Below are 16951 nucleotides of genomic sequence, written 5' to 3'. Positions count from 1 at the left end.
ACAGTTTACGCAGCGCTTTATCATCATATCCAATACAATCTCCTTTAGTTTTACCAAAACTTTGTAATGTAGACCTTCTTACATGATCTTCTGGGTCTGAACTCTCTGAGGCAGATCCTAGCACTGCAAAGTTTTTGGTAAAACTAAAAGGAGATTCTACAATCACATTGTCACATACATGGTCAGCTTTAGTCTCTGTCCTGGTACAAGCCTGCAGATCGGGAGTTCTTCTGATGTGACTGATTAGAGACAGAATTCGTCTCAGCTGATAATTTTCACCCAACTATGATGAATCCAGAATGCGGCATAGAGGGGCTCGGTGAAAGTGGTGGTGAAGGTGTGGAGGTGGCGGATTGTACTGCCCAACTCGTAGAAGGATAGCTGCCCAGCCCTGTAGTCCAGGAAGACCCCCACCTTATTGCACTCCACCTTCGAGTTCAGCGAGACGGGCCGCCTGTTGTAAATCGCAGAGTATTTTTGATACCACACACGCAAACACCAAGACTTCTCATTCTCTCCGATGTGAAACTTCGTCCCTCTCCTGATTGGGTTGGCGTAGGTCACCCCAAGCCGGACACCCCCTTCCTCGCCGATCTCCACCGCCCAAAAGTATCTCCCGGAGGAAAAGTTTCTGGTGCTCAACACTTGGCTGCACTCAAAAATCTGCTTGTTCTTTTTGCGCATGCTCATTCGAGGTTTGAACGGTTTCACGGAGCTCCAGGACACGGTCTTCTGGTCAGCCGAAATCTCCAAATCCCGAGCGCATGTTTTCTCATCCAGTTGTATATCTGAGACTTCTTCCAGGAAGTAACCTTTTAGTTTGGTGGATTGGGTTATGATGTCCGTTAAGCTTTTGTGCACGGTGACTGAAGCCAAACCGTGAATGGACTCCCTCATTGGAGGGAGGATATTTTCATTTGATGGCCATGCCAGCTTGACATGATCTATGTATTCAGAAACATCGTCGGCCTGGGACTTGGAGTCAAGTAAGACGGTCAGTGGATCGGCTGTGTCACACAGCTCTTTAATCTGACACATTTTCATGGACAGCTCGCCCTTCTGTATTTCCAGCTTTTGGAAAAGATTGGAGACCAACTGTGAGATCTGCTCTCCTTGCCCGGAGATTTCAGCTAGAAGTCTTCTCTCCAGATCCTCCAGATGTCTCGTGATGTCTCTAAACAGGGAAGTGATTCTCTCTTTCTCACCGGCCACTTTTTCTTTTTCTCTTTCCCAGCGTTCCTCTAGAACCTGGCCTCTCTTTTCAATCTCCTCTCTCGTTAAGGTCAGTTGCTCCAGAAGAATTCTCAGGTTTCTCTTCTCTTTTTCAAAAGCCCCGTTTAGTGTCTCAGTCTGGTGCCCCTTGTGTTCTCCGGTTTGGCAACAGTCCATGCAGACACAGATTGCGTCTTCGCAACAGTAATATTGCAAGAGCTTCTTGTGGTCAGGGCATTTTCTTTTGTTGATGGAAGACATTGGTGGTATTAGTATGTGGTCCACGGACTGGCAGTGGACTCTCAGATGGTCTTCACACAGAGAAGATTCGCATTGTACGCAGGATTTAGCAGCTAGCTTTGGAGCATCAAGACAAAATGTACAAAATATCTCTTTTTCCTCCTGCTCTGGATGAGCAAATTTAGACAGTTGTGGTCTACCTCGTAGGGTGGCCCCACGTGTGCAATCACGGCAGAAGGATATTCCAAGTGTCTCCACCATGTCTGACTCTTCTTCTGAACAATGTTGCGCCACGGAATGTCCACCGTTTAGCGGCGAAAAAGGTGTCTGACACCTGCAACAAATTTCAGCACATCCTTTACTGTTGGAGGCCATAGCTGAAATGAAGAGAAGTTGTCGTAAGGTTTAAGAGAAAAGCAAAAACCGGCTATTCAAGATTCCGGACTTGGTGACACCAGAGAACAAAGGAATTTCTTTTTTAACTCTCTCTGGTTCCTTGTGACTGTGAAATTCGATTCTGATATTCAGCACAAGTACTGTGCCTCATCTCTGCTTTCTCTAAATCTGGAGTCCTCTCGTGTCCTCTGATGGGGCTGCAGGATTTCCTGCTGGCTGCATAATGTCATTGTGAGGTCCAAGAACATCAAAGTGGAAGTCCGGGATTTTTTTATTATTATTAATAATAATAATAATAATAATAATAATAATAAAAGAAAAATAGGGTCAAGTTGTACTTATCTTCTTCACGCTTCACTGCTTCCTCTGACCTCTTCCTCAGTCCAGTGTCAGCATTCCTCTTGAGGGTAGAAGAACCTGTCATTTACACTCCCTCTAGGGAGCATGTAAGGGGGGGCGGGCAGGACAGGGCGATAGGGTGGTCTTTACATCCTTCATGTTTCCCTACTCGCTGGGCACTGAGCATGGGTCACATATGAAACCTAACCCGGGGTAGGTTCTTCTGGGCTATGCTAGGCACTTTGTACAGGGTCACTTCACTACACATGGGGTACCTTTACTTTGTTCCGTCTTCATCAATGCTCTTGGACAAGGCTGAGGCTGCTGCGGGGAATACTCGACCTTAAGGCGGGCCTCTACTTTTATAGATTAATTTACATTGTGTACATTTGCGCTGCCACTGTTCTCCAGGTAACTCTTGGTTCCCCATGACAATGTACACCTTCTCTGTAGTCTGCATTTAGGAGGGACACGCTGAGCCTTGTACACATCAACCAGTTCAGCGTTTTCCACTACTACTCCCCAGTAGCAGAGTGGGCACACCATGCACTTAATTTAACTCTTGAACTCCCATACCTCTGTACAGGATGGCAACTTCTGTGGTGCAACGCCAGCTATAAAAGGTACAAGCTATTGACAGGTTGCTGTAAAACTTCTGTTTCCCTAGGTAAACACTTGTGTCTTCACGCTGCTCCAGACCAATTTCTTCATACCCCAATGTGTTAAGACCCACTCTGTTAACTATGTGTGCCGATTACTTGCAATACACCCCTTTCAGTAACTTCAGACCAGGCAAGAGCAACGTTTCAATCATTTAATTAAGAAAAGTGCAAAATGAACATTTCAAAGTCCAACATACAAGTACAGGGTCCTTTCTATGTCCCTAAATACAGGCTTGTGCTGCCCCGGCATACCTGCAAAGGTGAAGTCCAGCAATTATTGTCCTTTAGAGGCATTCTCTTGCAGGTGTAAGTCCTTCAGAGGCATACTCCAGTGCTGGTGTCCTCGGGGCGAACCCCAGGTTCAGATGGCTTTACATTCCGATGATGATAAATTACATCCTTCTGCTCCTCACGGGTGTCATTCTCCGTCTCTCTCCCTTACGGTCAATTGCAGCTCTCACTCTATTTACCGCATCTCTCTCGCCACCTCTCTCAGGGATGGAACTCCTGTACAGAACCACTGTCCCATATTTAAATATCACAGGATTAGTGGTCTGGACCCAGAGAAGAACCCACCAAAAACCAAAGAACAGGGAAAGTCATTAACTCCTACCCTCCCGGCTAGGACAGCGCCTAACTGGCTATATCACCCTGATTACAGGCGCATCATCACAAAGACTTACAGTACTCCAAGAATGAGAAGTGCTCACACATAATTAGGTGGGCAATGCTCAGCTCTGGAAGAATGCTGAACCCCGTTGAGCTGTTGAAAGAAGGAGAAGAAGCTGCTGATATCACTAGACCATTGTCCTTTTCTCAAAAAAATAAAACACCATACAATGAGGTGGGGGGAGACAAGTGGCAGAAGGGTGTACGATTCAATGAGTTCCACTTTAAAGCTGGGGTCTCCCAGGTCTGCAGTGCCATACAATCCCATCATACTGTATGTACTAAACCAGGGGTCTCCAAACCTTCTAAACAAAGGGCCAGTTTATTGTCCCTCAGACTTTAGGGCGGCTGGACTGTGGCCAGTAGGAGTAGATAATGTCTCAGGCTTGGTGGTCAGTGGGAGTAATACAATTGCATAGCACCCCTGTGGTCAGTAGGAGGAGGAACAGTGCCCCATCATTAGTTTTAGTGGGAGAAATAGTGCCCTCATCATTGGTGTCAGTGCTCCATTGTTGGTATCAGTGTGAGGAATAGTGCTCCATTGTTGGTATCAGTGGGAGGAATAGTGCTCCATTGTTGTTGTCAGTGGGGGGAATAGTGCTCCTTTGTTATCGGTGGGAGGAATAGTGCTCCATCATTGGTGTCAGTGGGAGCAATAGTGCCCAATCGTTGGCGTCAGTGGGAGGAATAGCGCCCCAATGTTGGTGTCAGTGGGATGAATAGTGCCCCAATGTTGGTGTCAGTGGGAGGAATAATGCTCCATCATTTGTGTCAGTGGAAAGAATAGTGCCACATCATTGAATGAATGAATGAATGAATGAATGAAAGATTTTTATAGCGCTGCGAATGCGAACTGAATCGCCTCAAGGCGCTTGATCCGAGCTGTTAGTCCTGTTTCTTAGAAGAGATGGGTCTTGAGTTTTTTCTGAAGGCCCGATGATCTTCTTCCATGCGGATGTTGGCGGGTAGAGCGTTCCATAGCCATGGTCCTTGGACTGCGAATCTTCGTTCTCCCTTTGATTTGTAGCGGGACTTGGGAATGAGGAGGAGGTTTAGGTTAGTTGATCGAAGACTGCGCTTAGATGTGTAGTGTTTTACTTTCTCGCATAGGTTTTGTGAAGCGTTTCCTTGAGTGTATTTATGGGTGAGGCAGAGGGTCTTGAAAGTGATCCAGTCCTTTATGCCGCGTACACACGGTCGGACTTTTCGTCTACAAAAGTCCAACGGACGCCGACGGACTAAAGCTGGCTGGTAATCCGATCGTGTGTGGGCTTCTCCGGACTTTCAGCAGACTTTTTCAGTCTCAAATCCGACGGACTTTAGATTTGAAACATGCTTCAAATCTTTACGTCGTAACTACGACGGACCCCGAAATCCGCTCGTCTGTGTGCTAGTCCGACGGACAAAAACCTACGCTAGGGCAGCTATTGGCTACTGGCTATGAACTTCCTTATTTTAGTCCGGTGTACGTCATCACGTACGAATCCGTCGGACTTTTGTGTGGTCGTGTGTAGGAGAGTCCGTTCGTTAGAAAGTCTGCTGCAAGTCCGCCGAAAGTCCGCCGGAAGTCCGCCGGAAGTCTGTCGGACAGGCTGTCGGACTTTTGTAGACGAAAAGTCCGACCGTGTGTACGCGGCATTACGGTTAGCCAATGTAGGCTCCTCAGGGATGGGGAGATTCCAACTACTGCTGCTTTGTCCTCTTCTGGAATGAAGGGGATGAGTCTACGTAGTAGGCGAAGGAGATGGTGAGACTACCGATCCTATTTGTGCAACCATCGACATTTCTGAGTCAAAAATGACTCTGAGACTTTTGGCTTTGGTGCTTGGGGAGATGGTCTGTCCAAGGATGGTGGGTGGTGTCCACGGGTTCTTAGGTTTTGTATTCCGGTTTGCGTGGAGGAGAAGAAGCTCTGCTTTGGATCCGCTCATGGTCATCCAGTCGTCTATCAATGTGAGGAATTTTTCTAGTCGCTGGTAGTGGTCTTTTTGACGTTGAGGCGAAAGTAGAGTTGGGTGTCATCAGCGTATGAGTGGAAGCAGAGGTCCGATTTTCTAATGATTTGAAGGAGGGGACGGATGTAGATGTTGAAGAGCACTGGTGATAAGGGTGAACCTTGAGGGACTCCACAAGAAATTGCGCAAGTTTCAGAGGTGAAGGCTCCTAGTTTCACTGTCTGTGAATGATTTTGTAGGAAGGATGCGAACCATCATTGGTGTCAGTGGGAGGAATAGTGCCCCAATGTTGGTGTCAGTGGGAGGAATAATGCACCATCACTGGTGTGAGAGGAAGAAGTTGGCGTCAGTGGGAGGAACAGTGTTCCATCATTGGTGTCAGTGGGAGCAATAGTGCTCCATCATTGGTGTCAGTGGGAGCAATAGTGCCCCATCACTGGTATGAGAGGAAGAAGTTGGTGTCAGAGGGAGGAATAGTGTCCCAAGGGCCGGATAAAGGCAAGCAAAGGGCAGCAACCAGCTCACAGGCCCCAGTTTGGAGATCATTGTACTAAACTATCTCTGCACTTTCTTTTTTCCTATGTATTAAAATTAAAAGTATAAGTAAAGCATTTCTACCCCCACCAAAAAAAAGCAACATACTGCAGCTTATCAGTTCTGTGGTGGCTGTCTTAGTTTCCTTTTTATTTCCTTTTATCTTCACCTGTTGAACCGGCCAGTAACACGCTTCCTGTTCTTGGGTGACAACTCTCACTGTACTGTAACTATGGAGAGCAGTGTTGTCACTTTAGGACAGGGTTACAGAACACCACCCCTCTCCACATCTCCATAACTGAGCGGAAGGTGTTCTGAAGTCCACAGAGCTACTTGGGAAGAATGTAACTGGTAAAAGTGAAAGAAGTTGACAAGACTGCTGGCAGATATTTTTTTACAGTTATTGACCAGATATAACAAACACTTTCAATGTATAGGTAACAAATTAAAAGGGAACACATAAATGATTTAAATACATGTTGAGGAGTCTAATTCTAAAGCGGAGTCCCAGCATTTTTTTTTTTTTTTTTAAACACATTCATGTTGTTTGCAGTTAATCCTACATCAGTTGGCATTATTAGTGTAGCCAAATCCCAAGCCTCTCCAGGCCTAATGGTGACCTCCAGAGTTAGGGACAGCTGACATCCTTCTATGAAGAGTGGGTTACAAGGCATGGTGGGTGTAATACAAGGTAGATTCATGGGCGCCAGACACTTCTTGAACGCAAAGAGATTTATTTTCTCTTAAAAACAGAACTGTGGGAGAGAGGATTAGGGCCAGGACACCCTTTAGCAGACTCCGAGACTTCTATATGCAGACACCCATGCAGGGAAAGGAACCCAGCCAGACACCACGTCTGCATGTGTAGAATCGCTGTCTCCTATGGCAACAGTTTTTAACAAAGTTGTAATGAACGCTTTCACTTCCTCCACAATCTTCTTTTTAGATCTTCACTCAACTGAGCTCCCAGTCTATCACATAGACCCGCTGATCCACTGCCACTGGATCTCCTGAGTTCTTCCAATCTTCTCACTGAGTATCTTTCTCACCTCTGTGTTCCTTCTGGGTCCCTAGCTTGGTACTCACAGACACTCTTCAAGCTTCACCCCACTGGCCTGCTCGGTCCCTGGCTTGGCACACAAGGCTGCTCTGCAAGCGTCACCTCCGCTGGCTGAGTCCCTGGCTTGACCTCTGCTGAAGTTTCCCAACTCTTCACTGTCCCCAGTTGGTGAGAATACAGAGCCGGTACTTGCTTCAGCTACTCACAGTGGTCTCCGGTAACAAGGTGGATGGTCCTTTTAGTGGGGACAGCTTCCCCTCTACCTCCAACCACGACAGGTTCTCCGGCCAACAGAACCGTTACTTCTGGTTGGACTGCAAGCCGCAATCCCAACCCTATGCTGCTGTCCTGACCTCAACCCGATAGAACACAGTGGGGATGAATAAGAGACTGTGAGCCAGGCCTTCTCATCCAACATCAGTGCCTGACCTCACAAATGCGCTTCTGGAAGAATGGTCAAACATTCCTATAGACACACTCCTAAACCTTGTGGACGGCCTTCCCAGAAGAGTTGAAGCTGCTATAGCTGCAAAGAGTGGGCCAACTCAATATTGAACCCTACGGGCTAAGACTGGGATGCCATTAAAGTTCATGTGCATGTAAAGGCAGGCGTCCCAATACTTTTGGCAATATAGTGTGTATATATATGATATATTTCTTCTTAGGTACTTTATAATTTACAATTATTGATTTCAAGACACTGTTCCATAGTATGTTCCAGCAAGAATCATGTTGATGCAGTTATTTCAGCTCATACTTCATGTCCCCCAATGGTCAGTATCTTAGCTATGTAGCACACCAGCACAAATGCTCCCATTGCCCAGCCTGACCATTTATTATGGTTTATTTATTTATCTTTTAAATCTTTTTTGAACAGTGGAGGTGGTTTTGTCTCCTCCGTTTTCCAGGTATGGTTCTCCCGCCTGGCCTCCTGCAAATCCCAGACAGGAACCCCCCGCCCCCCCCCCCCCCCCCCCCCCAGTGTGCAGTTGGGGTGGCCAAAGAAATACCTGGTTTTAATCTCTCTGGTTTATGTTCATTATCCCCGAGCTGCAAGGTAATTATATCATGTACAAACAGTATACATCACTTAATGAAGTTTAAGATTAGAGATGAAATTTTACATACTTGACAATGTATTACGTGATGATCTAATATCATGTGTTCTCTGATTCAGATATCCCAGATGAAGAGTGTGATTGTTGCATATCGAAACGCGTTGGGATTCTTGTTTTAAGGGCAGAAGTACAATGCGGAAATTTTTTGTGTAGTATCTCTGTCTCCACCAGGGTTATCTTTGTATCTTAATACACCAGAGCTCATATTGCAGAAAGGTGGGGGGTGGGGGTCAATCACGAACCATATTTTTTTTAAATTCTCTCATCAAACTGTGCAGAAAACCACAATAACAAAGGATTCTGCTCCCCTAAAATGATATGGGGGTCATTCAGTCATGAGCCATTCCTGGATCCCATAATACAGTGCAGGTATCTGAGCTCATCTTTGGGACTTCCCGGGATTCTGCAGACTGCCACCCCCCCCCCCCCCCAGGTTCAGGGGCTCTTGGGAGGAATAACAGGGGATTTCTATATGGTGGGGGTACTTACCGCCTCCGTGGCAGCACCACTTTGTAGCGCATACACTAGTGAGAGGGTCACTTTACAAATGCATCAGGAAGGCTTCTGCGGCTTCTTAGAAATCTGGAGGGAATTATCTGTGTGGGAAACGGCCACTAGATGGAGCTGATGATCATAGTAACTAGTTATTTCCTTCTTATGGTAATCATCGCCATCTAGTGGCCATAATGAGGTATTATTCAATTATTCCATATTGTAAAGTACTACACAAACTATTGGTGCTATATAAATCCTGCATAATTTTAATAATAATAATAATAATAATGAATAACATTTGACCTGGCGGGAAATAGCTTAATAACTTTTGATTTTTTTCCCATTTTTCCCCCTTTATTTTTACTTGGTGAGCCCACCAGTGACACACACTACCCTTTCTAGGGTGACAACACTCTCTCACTGCACTGTGCCTATGGAGAGCAGTGTTGTCACTCTATGACAGGACCCCTCCCCCTACCCAAGGGGTTAAGGGGCTCTCAAGGGTCACTGCAGGGAATTTCTATACTGTGGGGGTATTTACCGCCCTCCTAGGCTTTGCCAGTTCGTAGCACATATATTAGTAACAGGGTCACTTTAAAAGGGCATTGGGAAGGGTTACCATTGCCATCAGATCAGAAATCTGGAGGGAATGATCTGTGTCAGGGGTTCTTAATTTTTAGAATGACAACTCTGTAGGACTATGACCTGTGCAGGAAATGTGTGTGTGTATGTAGGGGAACCGGAGCAGCAGACAAATACGGGAAAAGGAATGCGGTCGTGTCAGTTTACAGCTGAGAGATTCTATGTACGCACAATGAACAGCACCTAAAACGGGGGAGCCCCGCCGACAGGTTCTGGGAATCCCCCGGGGAAGAAATATCTGCCTGTGGGTTCTAGAAATTCCCCAGGATGAACCCCATCGCCACGTAATGACAATGACACAATTTACAATATATTGGCTTGGTACATTTTATTTATTACCAGTCTTACCAGTACAGCCTCCAGTAGGCGATACAGTGGAACCTTGGATTAGGAGCATAATCCGTTCCAGGAGAATGCTTGTAATCCAAAGTACTCGCATATTAAAGCGAGTTTCCCCATAGAAGTCAATGGAAACAAAGATAATTCGTTCCGCATTGACTTCTATTACATGCAATACCGCATGTGGCCAGGGGTGGGGGGGGGCGCCGGAGAGCCTGGGAAATACTCGAGGACAGCTTGGCTGAACTCGGAAAGCCTTGAAAATGCACAGAAACACTTGGGAACTGAGTATTTCCAAGTGTTTCCGAGTATTTATGAGTGATTCTCTGAACCGTTCTGAGTGTCCCCAGCACCCCCGCACCTCTGGCCAAACGCGGTACTGCACAACCCATTAGCTTGAATTCGCCTCGTTTTGCGAGACAACACTCGCAAACCAAGTCAGAATTAAAAAAAAAAAAAGTTGCTTGTCTTTCAAAACGCTCGTTAACCGCCTTACTCTTAAACCAAGGTTCCACTGTATTCAGATTCGGCTGATCCCCCATCAGGGTCTGCCTGTTGGAGTCTGCAGTTTGTCTACTGCTGAATCTTCTATTTTCTCTCCAGGCTAAATGTTATTTTTCATAGTGAATAGGGTAATAGAGTGCATCAGAAAAATACCACATCATGGCCAATAGATGGAGCTAACGATCATAGTAACTAGCATTTCTTTCTTATGATAACTAGCTCCATCTAGTGGCCATAATGCTGTATCTTCCTCATTCAATCTATTTTGTATGAAAGAATAACATTTGAACTGGAGAAAAAATAGCCTAAAAACTTTCAATTTTTGCCCCTATTAGCACAAAACAAGTGTGCATTCTGTTTCACGGGATGAATGGCTCTGCAAATTTTTTGAATAAAAACACCCTTATGTGTCACTATGGATATTTGTTTTACCTCTTTACATTTTTAATTTTATTATTATTATTATTATTATATGCAATGTCTTAGTTTATTAGTATTACAACATTATTATTAAAAGTATTATTATTATTATTATATTAGTAGTAGTATTATTTATTATTATTATTATTAGTAGTAGTAGTAGTAGTAGCATTTTTATTATTATTTGCATTGTCTAAGTTTATTAGTATTATAATGTTTTAAATTATTATTACATGCATTGGCTTACTTTATTAGTATTATAATATTATATTTATTATATGCATTGGCTTAGATTATGAAAATCATCATCATTATTATTTATTATATGCATTGTCTAAGTTTATTAGTATTACAGCTTTATTATTATTAGTAGTATTATTTTTATCATTATTTGCATTGTCTATGTTTATTAGTATTATACTTTTTTTTAAAATTTTTATTACATGCAGTGGCTTACTTTATTAGTATTATAATTTAATAATTATTATATGCATTGGCTTAGATTATCATTATTATTATTATATGCATTGTCTAAGTTTATTAGTATTATAATCCATTATTATTATTATTATTTGCATCAACTTACTATATTAATAATAATATTATTATTAATATTATTATCCTTATATGCATTGCCCTAGAATATTATTATTATTATTATTATTAATAGTTTATTATATGCATTGTCTAAGTTTATTAGTATTATAATCCATTATTATTAGTATTATAATATGCATTGACTTACTTTATTATTATTAATAATTTATTATATGCATTGTCTAAGTTTATTATTATTTGCTTTGTCTTATTAGTATTAGAACCATTATTATTATTATTATATATTGCCTTACTTTATTAGAATTATAACCTTTATTATTATTATTTTTATTATATTGCTATATATGAGATATACAGTATGTATACACATAATTTACAGATTTGATATGATACAGTTGGATATAATATATATTTTATTTATTAAAATGATGCTGTTTGGATAAATTATTCATATACCTACTTCTATTCATATGCATCATTTTGAACAATTTCTATTGGTTACAGAGTGACGGCGGTCTTTGATCCTGAATTTATGAGATTTTTTCATAGCCCCGATGAAGAAGGAATCGTGGGCCTCCAAAGTGCGTTTTGCTTTTTTCTTCTGACCTCCTTGTTGTGAGAAATAAACTTTTTCTGGACTTAATTTTAATTTGTAGTGCTGTCATCCTTCTATATATCCTTCAGACCACTCTGGGGACCCCATTATTACCTCGTATGACTGAGAGAAGCCTTAAAAAGCTCAAATAGAAATCCGATCACATTCACATTTTGGGTCCAGCACCTTAGCAGCCCTTTTTTTTTTTAGCCTTCGTTGTCTATAAAAGCTTTATTAAATTGGCCTGTGCGGTCACGCTGCATTTGGTCGGACGACCATTCGCTCCTCGCTAGCACATCACAGAGCAGGCAGGATGCAGGGAGGCCTATTGCAGGATTTTATTAGAAAAAGTATAGAAGGACAATAATAACCGACTCTCTGAAAAAAAAAAATACTAGCAATATTCGTCGCACTGTCTGTGGGGGTAGTGGCTGGCGTTCCCGTATGCTGTGGGGTTTTGGCCGCTGATCGATAAGTCCAGCCGCTGATCGATAAGTCCCTCTCGGTTGTTCTGTATGGTGCTGATGTAGACGTCCCACACGGGCCGGGAGCCGTCTTGCTCGGGGGTTTTTGGCTTGTTGAGTGTCCGCTCCAGGTTCCTCCGCCTCTGTTTGAACTCCAGGATGGTCTTGGTGTATCGGTTGATGGTGGTCACGGAGGCGGCCATACAGCATGTGAACGAGCCCCATGCCAGGCTGCAGGAGGAAGGAAAAAGTCAACATTAACGTTCACTGGAACATTTAAGGGGCATGTATGTATTTTATTTATTTATTTTTTTCATTGTCAGATCTAAAATAATAACATTTTAAACATATTTCATGTTGAAAAAAAAATTTTTCCCAGTGATATTTTGTATTTTCTTACAAAACCAGTAGATGGAGCTCCATGCTTACTCATCTGTTTACCTCTCTGTTCTTAGTGGCTCTATTTAAAAGAGACCGTTGTTCACAGAGCTCAGTAGCCCAATGTACCTGCAAGTGAATAAGTCAGAGTGGTGACTCCTTCCCCTTGCTGATAAGGCAGTTCTGTAAGAAGATTCAATTAGAGAGAGGTAGCCTGAAGGCTGACAGCACCTAGTGCGATCTGCCTCTTTAGATTACCCATAATGCTCTGGGAATCCTTTTGCAATTGGTTCTCACTGTATTGAATGTTTATTTGTCGCACAAAGGACCGTATATGCAAAGTATAAAAAAACAAAACTCTCTGTTATTAACCATATCAGCTTGGTGAGGAAGTGTCCTTTAATCTGACCCATGGACAGGAAATCAGGTGTGCAAGGGGAAATATCTTCCCTGTTATATAACAGGTAGAAAAGATAAAGGACCAAATATCACAGAAGTAAATATTTCCTTACGTTAATTTTTTCTTTATTAAAATGTGCAAATATTATTTTTTTTTTAAATTTCTGCAAAGTCCCAAAGAATTTTATTTTCAGCAGTACAATGGCTGCAATGTTGGGCTATAGGATGCAACAGCAGAGAGCTGTCAGTATGGTGCTATGGAAAAACAGGAGGTAATTTGTGTGTCGGAAAATACCTTACCACTCCCATTATCTATGAATGATATACAGTGCCTTGAAAAAGTATTCATACCCCTTGAAATTTTCCACATTTTGTCATGTTACAACCAAAAACTTAAATGTATTTTATTGGGATTTTATGTGATAGACCAACACAAAGTGGCACATAATTGTGAAGTGGAAGGAAAATGATTTTCAATTTTTTTTTACAAATAAATATGTGAAAAGTGTGGCGCCCCCCGGAGTCAATACTTTGTAGAACCACCTTTCGCTACAATTAGAGCTGCAAGTCTTTTTGGGGATGTCTCTACCAGCTTTGCACATCCAGAGAGGGACATTTCTGCCCATTCTTCTTTGCAAAATATCTCAAGCTCTGTCAGATTGGATGGAGAACGTCTGTGAACGGCAATTTTCAAGTCTTGCCACAGAATCTCAATTGGATTTAGGTCTGGACTGTGACTGGGCCATTCTAACACATGAATATGCTTTGATCTAAACCATTCCATTGTAGCTCTGGCTGTATGTTTAGGGTCGTTGTCCTGCTGGAAGGTGAACCTCCACCCCAGTCTCAAGTCTTTTGCAGACTCTAACAGGTTTTCTTCTAAGATTGCCCTGTATTTGGCTCCATCCATCTTCCCATCAACTCTGACCAGCTTCCCTGTCCCTGCTGAAAAAAAACATCCCCCCCAACATGATGCTGCCACCACCATGTTTCACGTTGGGGATGGTGTGTTCAGGGTGATGTGCAGTGTTAGTTTTCCGCCACACATAGCGTTTTGCTTTTAGGCCAAAAAGTTAAATTTTGGTCTCATCTGACCAGAGCACCTTCTTCCACATGTTTGCTGTGTCCCCCACATGGCTTCTCACAAACTGCCACTCTTCCATAAAGGTCAGATTTGTGGAGAACACGACTAATAGTTGTCCTGTGGACAGATTCTCCCACCTGAGCTGTGGATCTCTGCAGCTCCTCCAGAGTTACCATGGACCTCTTGGCTCTTCTCTGATGAATGCTCTCCTTGCCCGGCCAGTCAGTTTAGGTGGACGGCCATGTCTTGGTAGGTTTGCAGTTGTGCCATACTCTTTCCATTTTCGGATGATGGATTGAACAGTGCTCCGTGAGATGTTCAAAGTTTGGTATATTGTTTTATACCCTAACCATTTTTTAAACTTCTCCACAAAGCTCTGAGGGCTTCACAGAACAGCTGTATTTATACTGAGATTAAATTACATGCAAGTGGACTCTTATTTACTAATTAGGTGACTTCTGAAGGCAATTGGTTCCATTAGATTTTTATTAGGGGTATCAGAGTAAAGGGGGCTGAATACAAATGCACACCACACTTTTCAGATATTAAATTGTAAAAAAATTATGAAAACCATTTATCATTTTCCTTCCACTTCACAATTATGTGCCACTTTGGGTTGGTCTATCACATAAGATCCAGATAAAATACATTTACTTTTTTGGTTGTAACATGATAAAATGTGGAAGATTTCAAGGGGTATGAATACTTTTTTAAAGGCACTGTAATGCCGCATACACGCGGTCGGATTTTCCGACGGGAAATGTTCGATGGGAGCTTGTTGTCGGAAATTCCGACCGTGTGTAGGCTCCATCGTACACTTTCCATCGGAATTTCCGACAAACAAAATTTCAGATCTGGATCTCAAATTTTCCGACAACAAAATCCGCTGTCGTAAATTCCGATCGTGGGTACACAATTCCGACGCACAAAGTTCCACGCATGCTCGGAATGAAGCTGAAGAGCCGCACTGGCTATTGAGCTTCATTTTTTTTGGCTCGTTGTAAGTGTTGTATGTCACCACGTTCTTGGCGATCGGAATTTCCAACAAGATTTGTGTAACCGTGTGTATGTAAGACAAGTTTGAGCCAACATCCGTCGGAAAAAAAACATGGATCTTGTTGTCGGAATGTCCGATCTTGTGTATGGATTTTCCCTTACGCTGGAGTGCTCTATTCCAAATTTAGTGTTGGCAGCTAGGCTGTAGCCAGCCTGAGCTTTTATGATATTTGGGATCGTTGGGTTTCACCTAGGACCAAGGACATTGTTTGCTTCTGCCTGCTACTGTTGAGTTTTCTCCAGCAAACAGAATGAGAAGATACAACGTATTGGGATATGAATATTTATTTTGCCCTGGCCAATCACTGAGAGGCTTATGTCAGTGATGTGGGCTGGGGAAGGGAATAAATATTTGGCAAGACTTTCTAGAAGGGTATGCTACATGTCAGGGTGCTACCTGGAGAGCGTGAGGCTCCAGAGAGGTCCAGTCTTTGCGACCCAAGCCCTTTGTCTCGAGGAGGAAGCCAGAGCCAAGGAAGGGTGATTCTTCTCCTCCCTGCCCATCTGGTCCTTCTGAAGTGTCCTAACCTGGCTTGTGAGAGATCTGAAGGAACTAAAAAGTAGCCAACCATTCAGGCTTACAGAATCTACCCTAGCCTGTGGCAGAGGCCTGAAGTTTCCTAACCTGGCCTACGACAAAAGGACTGAAAGAACTAAAAGGTAGCCAACCATTTAGGTTTACAAACTCTACACTAGCCTGTGGCAGAGGCATGAAGTTTCCAAACCTGGCCTATGACAAGAGGACTGAAAGAACTAAAAGGTAGCCAACCATTTAGGTTTACAGAATCTACACTAGCCTGTGGCAGAGGCCTGAAGTGTCCTAACCTGGCCTGTGACAGAGGATTGAAGTAACTAAAAGGTAGCCAACAGTTTGGGCCTACAGTATCTATATTAGCCTGGCCAAGGCCTGAAGAGTCCAAACTTGGCCTGTGGTAGACGACTGAAGGAACTAAAAAGTAGTCTACCATACGGGCCTATAGAATACTAGTCTGTGGCAGAGGACTGAATACCCCGAACCTAGCTTGTGACAGAGGACTGAAGTAACTAAAAGGTAGCCAACACTTTGGGCCTGCAGAATCTACACTAGCCTGTGGCAGAGGTCTGAAAAAGCCTAACTTGGCTGGTGGCAGAGGACTAAAGGAACTAAAAGGTAGCCAACCATTCGGGCCTACAGAATCTGCAACATCCAGTGGCATAGACCTAAAGAGTCCTAACGTTGCCTGTGGCAGAAATATAAACCTGTGGCAGAAATCTAATCTTGAACTCCAGATGGGCTACTATCTTCTAGTATCTTCTGACCTCTGCCAACCATGTGGCAGAAGTCAGAAGATACTAGAAGATAGTAGCCCATCTGGAGTTCAAGAGATTTTTGAGAAGTCTACGGTACAGAGAAATGTTTACATGCTGTTTTTGGGTATCCTGTACCCCCTAACCCTCTCTGCCTAAGACAACTGAGCAAATAAATGTCAAGATACCGAAGTCTATTGGACACCGTTGGTGCATTGTTGAGTGTTTGGGTGCAGCTACAGGGAAGGGTCACCACCAAGAGTGAAGGCAGAAGAACCTGTTATATCTGGCAGCAGCTTGGTGACAGGGGGTCATTGCTATATATATAAAACACACTTTTCCCTAGACTGCCCTATAATTAATATTTGCTGCTCTGTTATATTCTCCGCTGGCAGATTTGAAGCCTCTTTGCTGATGGAATCTCTTTTTTTTTTCCTCCTCGTCAGACAGAAAGTTCCAGTCGGAACGTCCTAATCACTTCAAAAAGAATTCGATAAAACACTTAATGACTTTTTTCATCATCAAACAAATTCTATCCACCATAG

The 16951-nt window shown here is 43.2% G+C and overlaps 2 protein-coding genes across 2 annotated transcripts in view; both read right to left on the bottom strand.

The window, feature by feature from the left end:
* Window positions 1-261: 261 nt before the first annotated feature.
* On the bottom strand, window positions 262-1713 carry LOC141113403 (E3 ubiquitin-protein ligase TRIM39-like). The gene has a single exon (XM_073606461.1). The coding sequence runs from the start codon at window positions 1711-1713 to the stop codon at window positions 262-264; it is 1452 nt and encodes a 483-aa protein (XP_073462562.1).
* A 10348-nt stretch (window positions 1714-12061) lies between these two features.
* The window catches only part of GSG1L2 (GSG1 like 2), a 90680-nt gene continuing 85790 nt past the window's right edge, over window positions 12062-16951 (bottom strand). The window contains 1 exon segment of the mRNA XM_073606794.1: window positions 12062-12433. Coding sequence (XP_073462895.1) covers window positions 12133-12433 — 301 coding nt within the window. The 3' untranslated portion in view covers window positions 12062-12132.

This window comes from Aquarana catesbeiana, linkage group LG12 (assembly GCF_042186555.1).
Source record: "Aquarana catesbeiana isolate 2022-GZ linkage group LG12, ASM4218655v1, whole genome shotgun sequence".
Taxonomy (NCBI): domain Eukaryota; kingdom Metazoa; phylum Chordata; class Amphibia; order Anura; family Ranidae; genus Aquarana; species Aquarana catesbeiana.
The sequence above is the reverse complement of the archived record's forward strand: the minus strand, read 5'-3'. Positions and strand labels throughout refer to the sequence as shown.

Excerpts from the sequence above, each read along its gene's own strand:
- LOC141113403 (XM_073606461.1), bottom strand. The coding sequence starts at position 1,713 with ATGGTGGAGACACTTGGAATATCCTTCTGCCGTGATTGCACACGTGGG.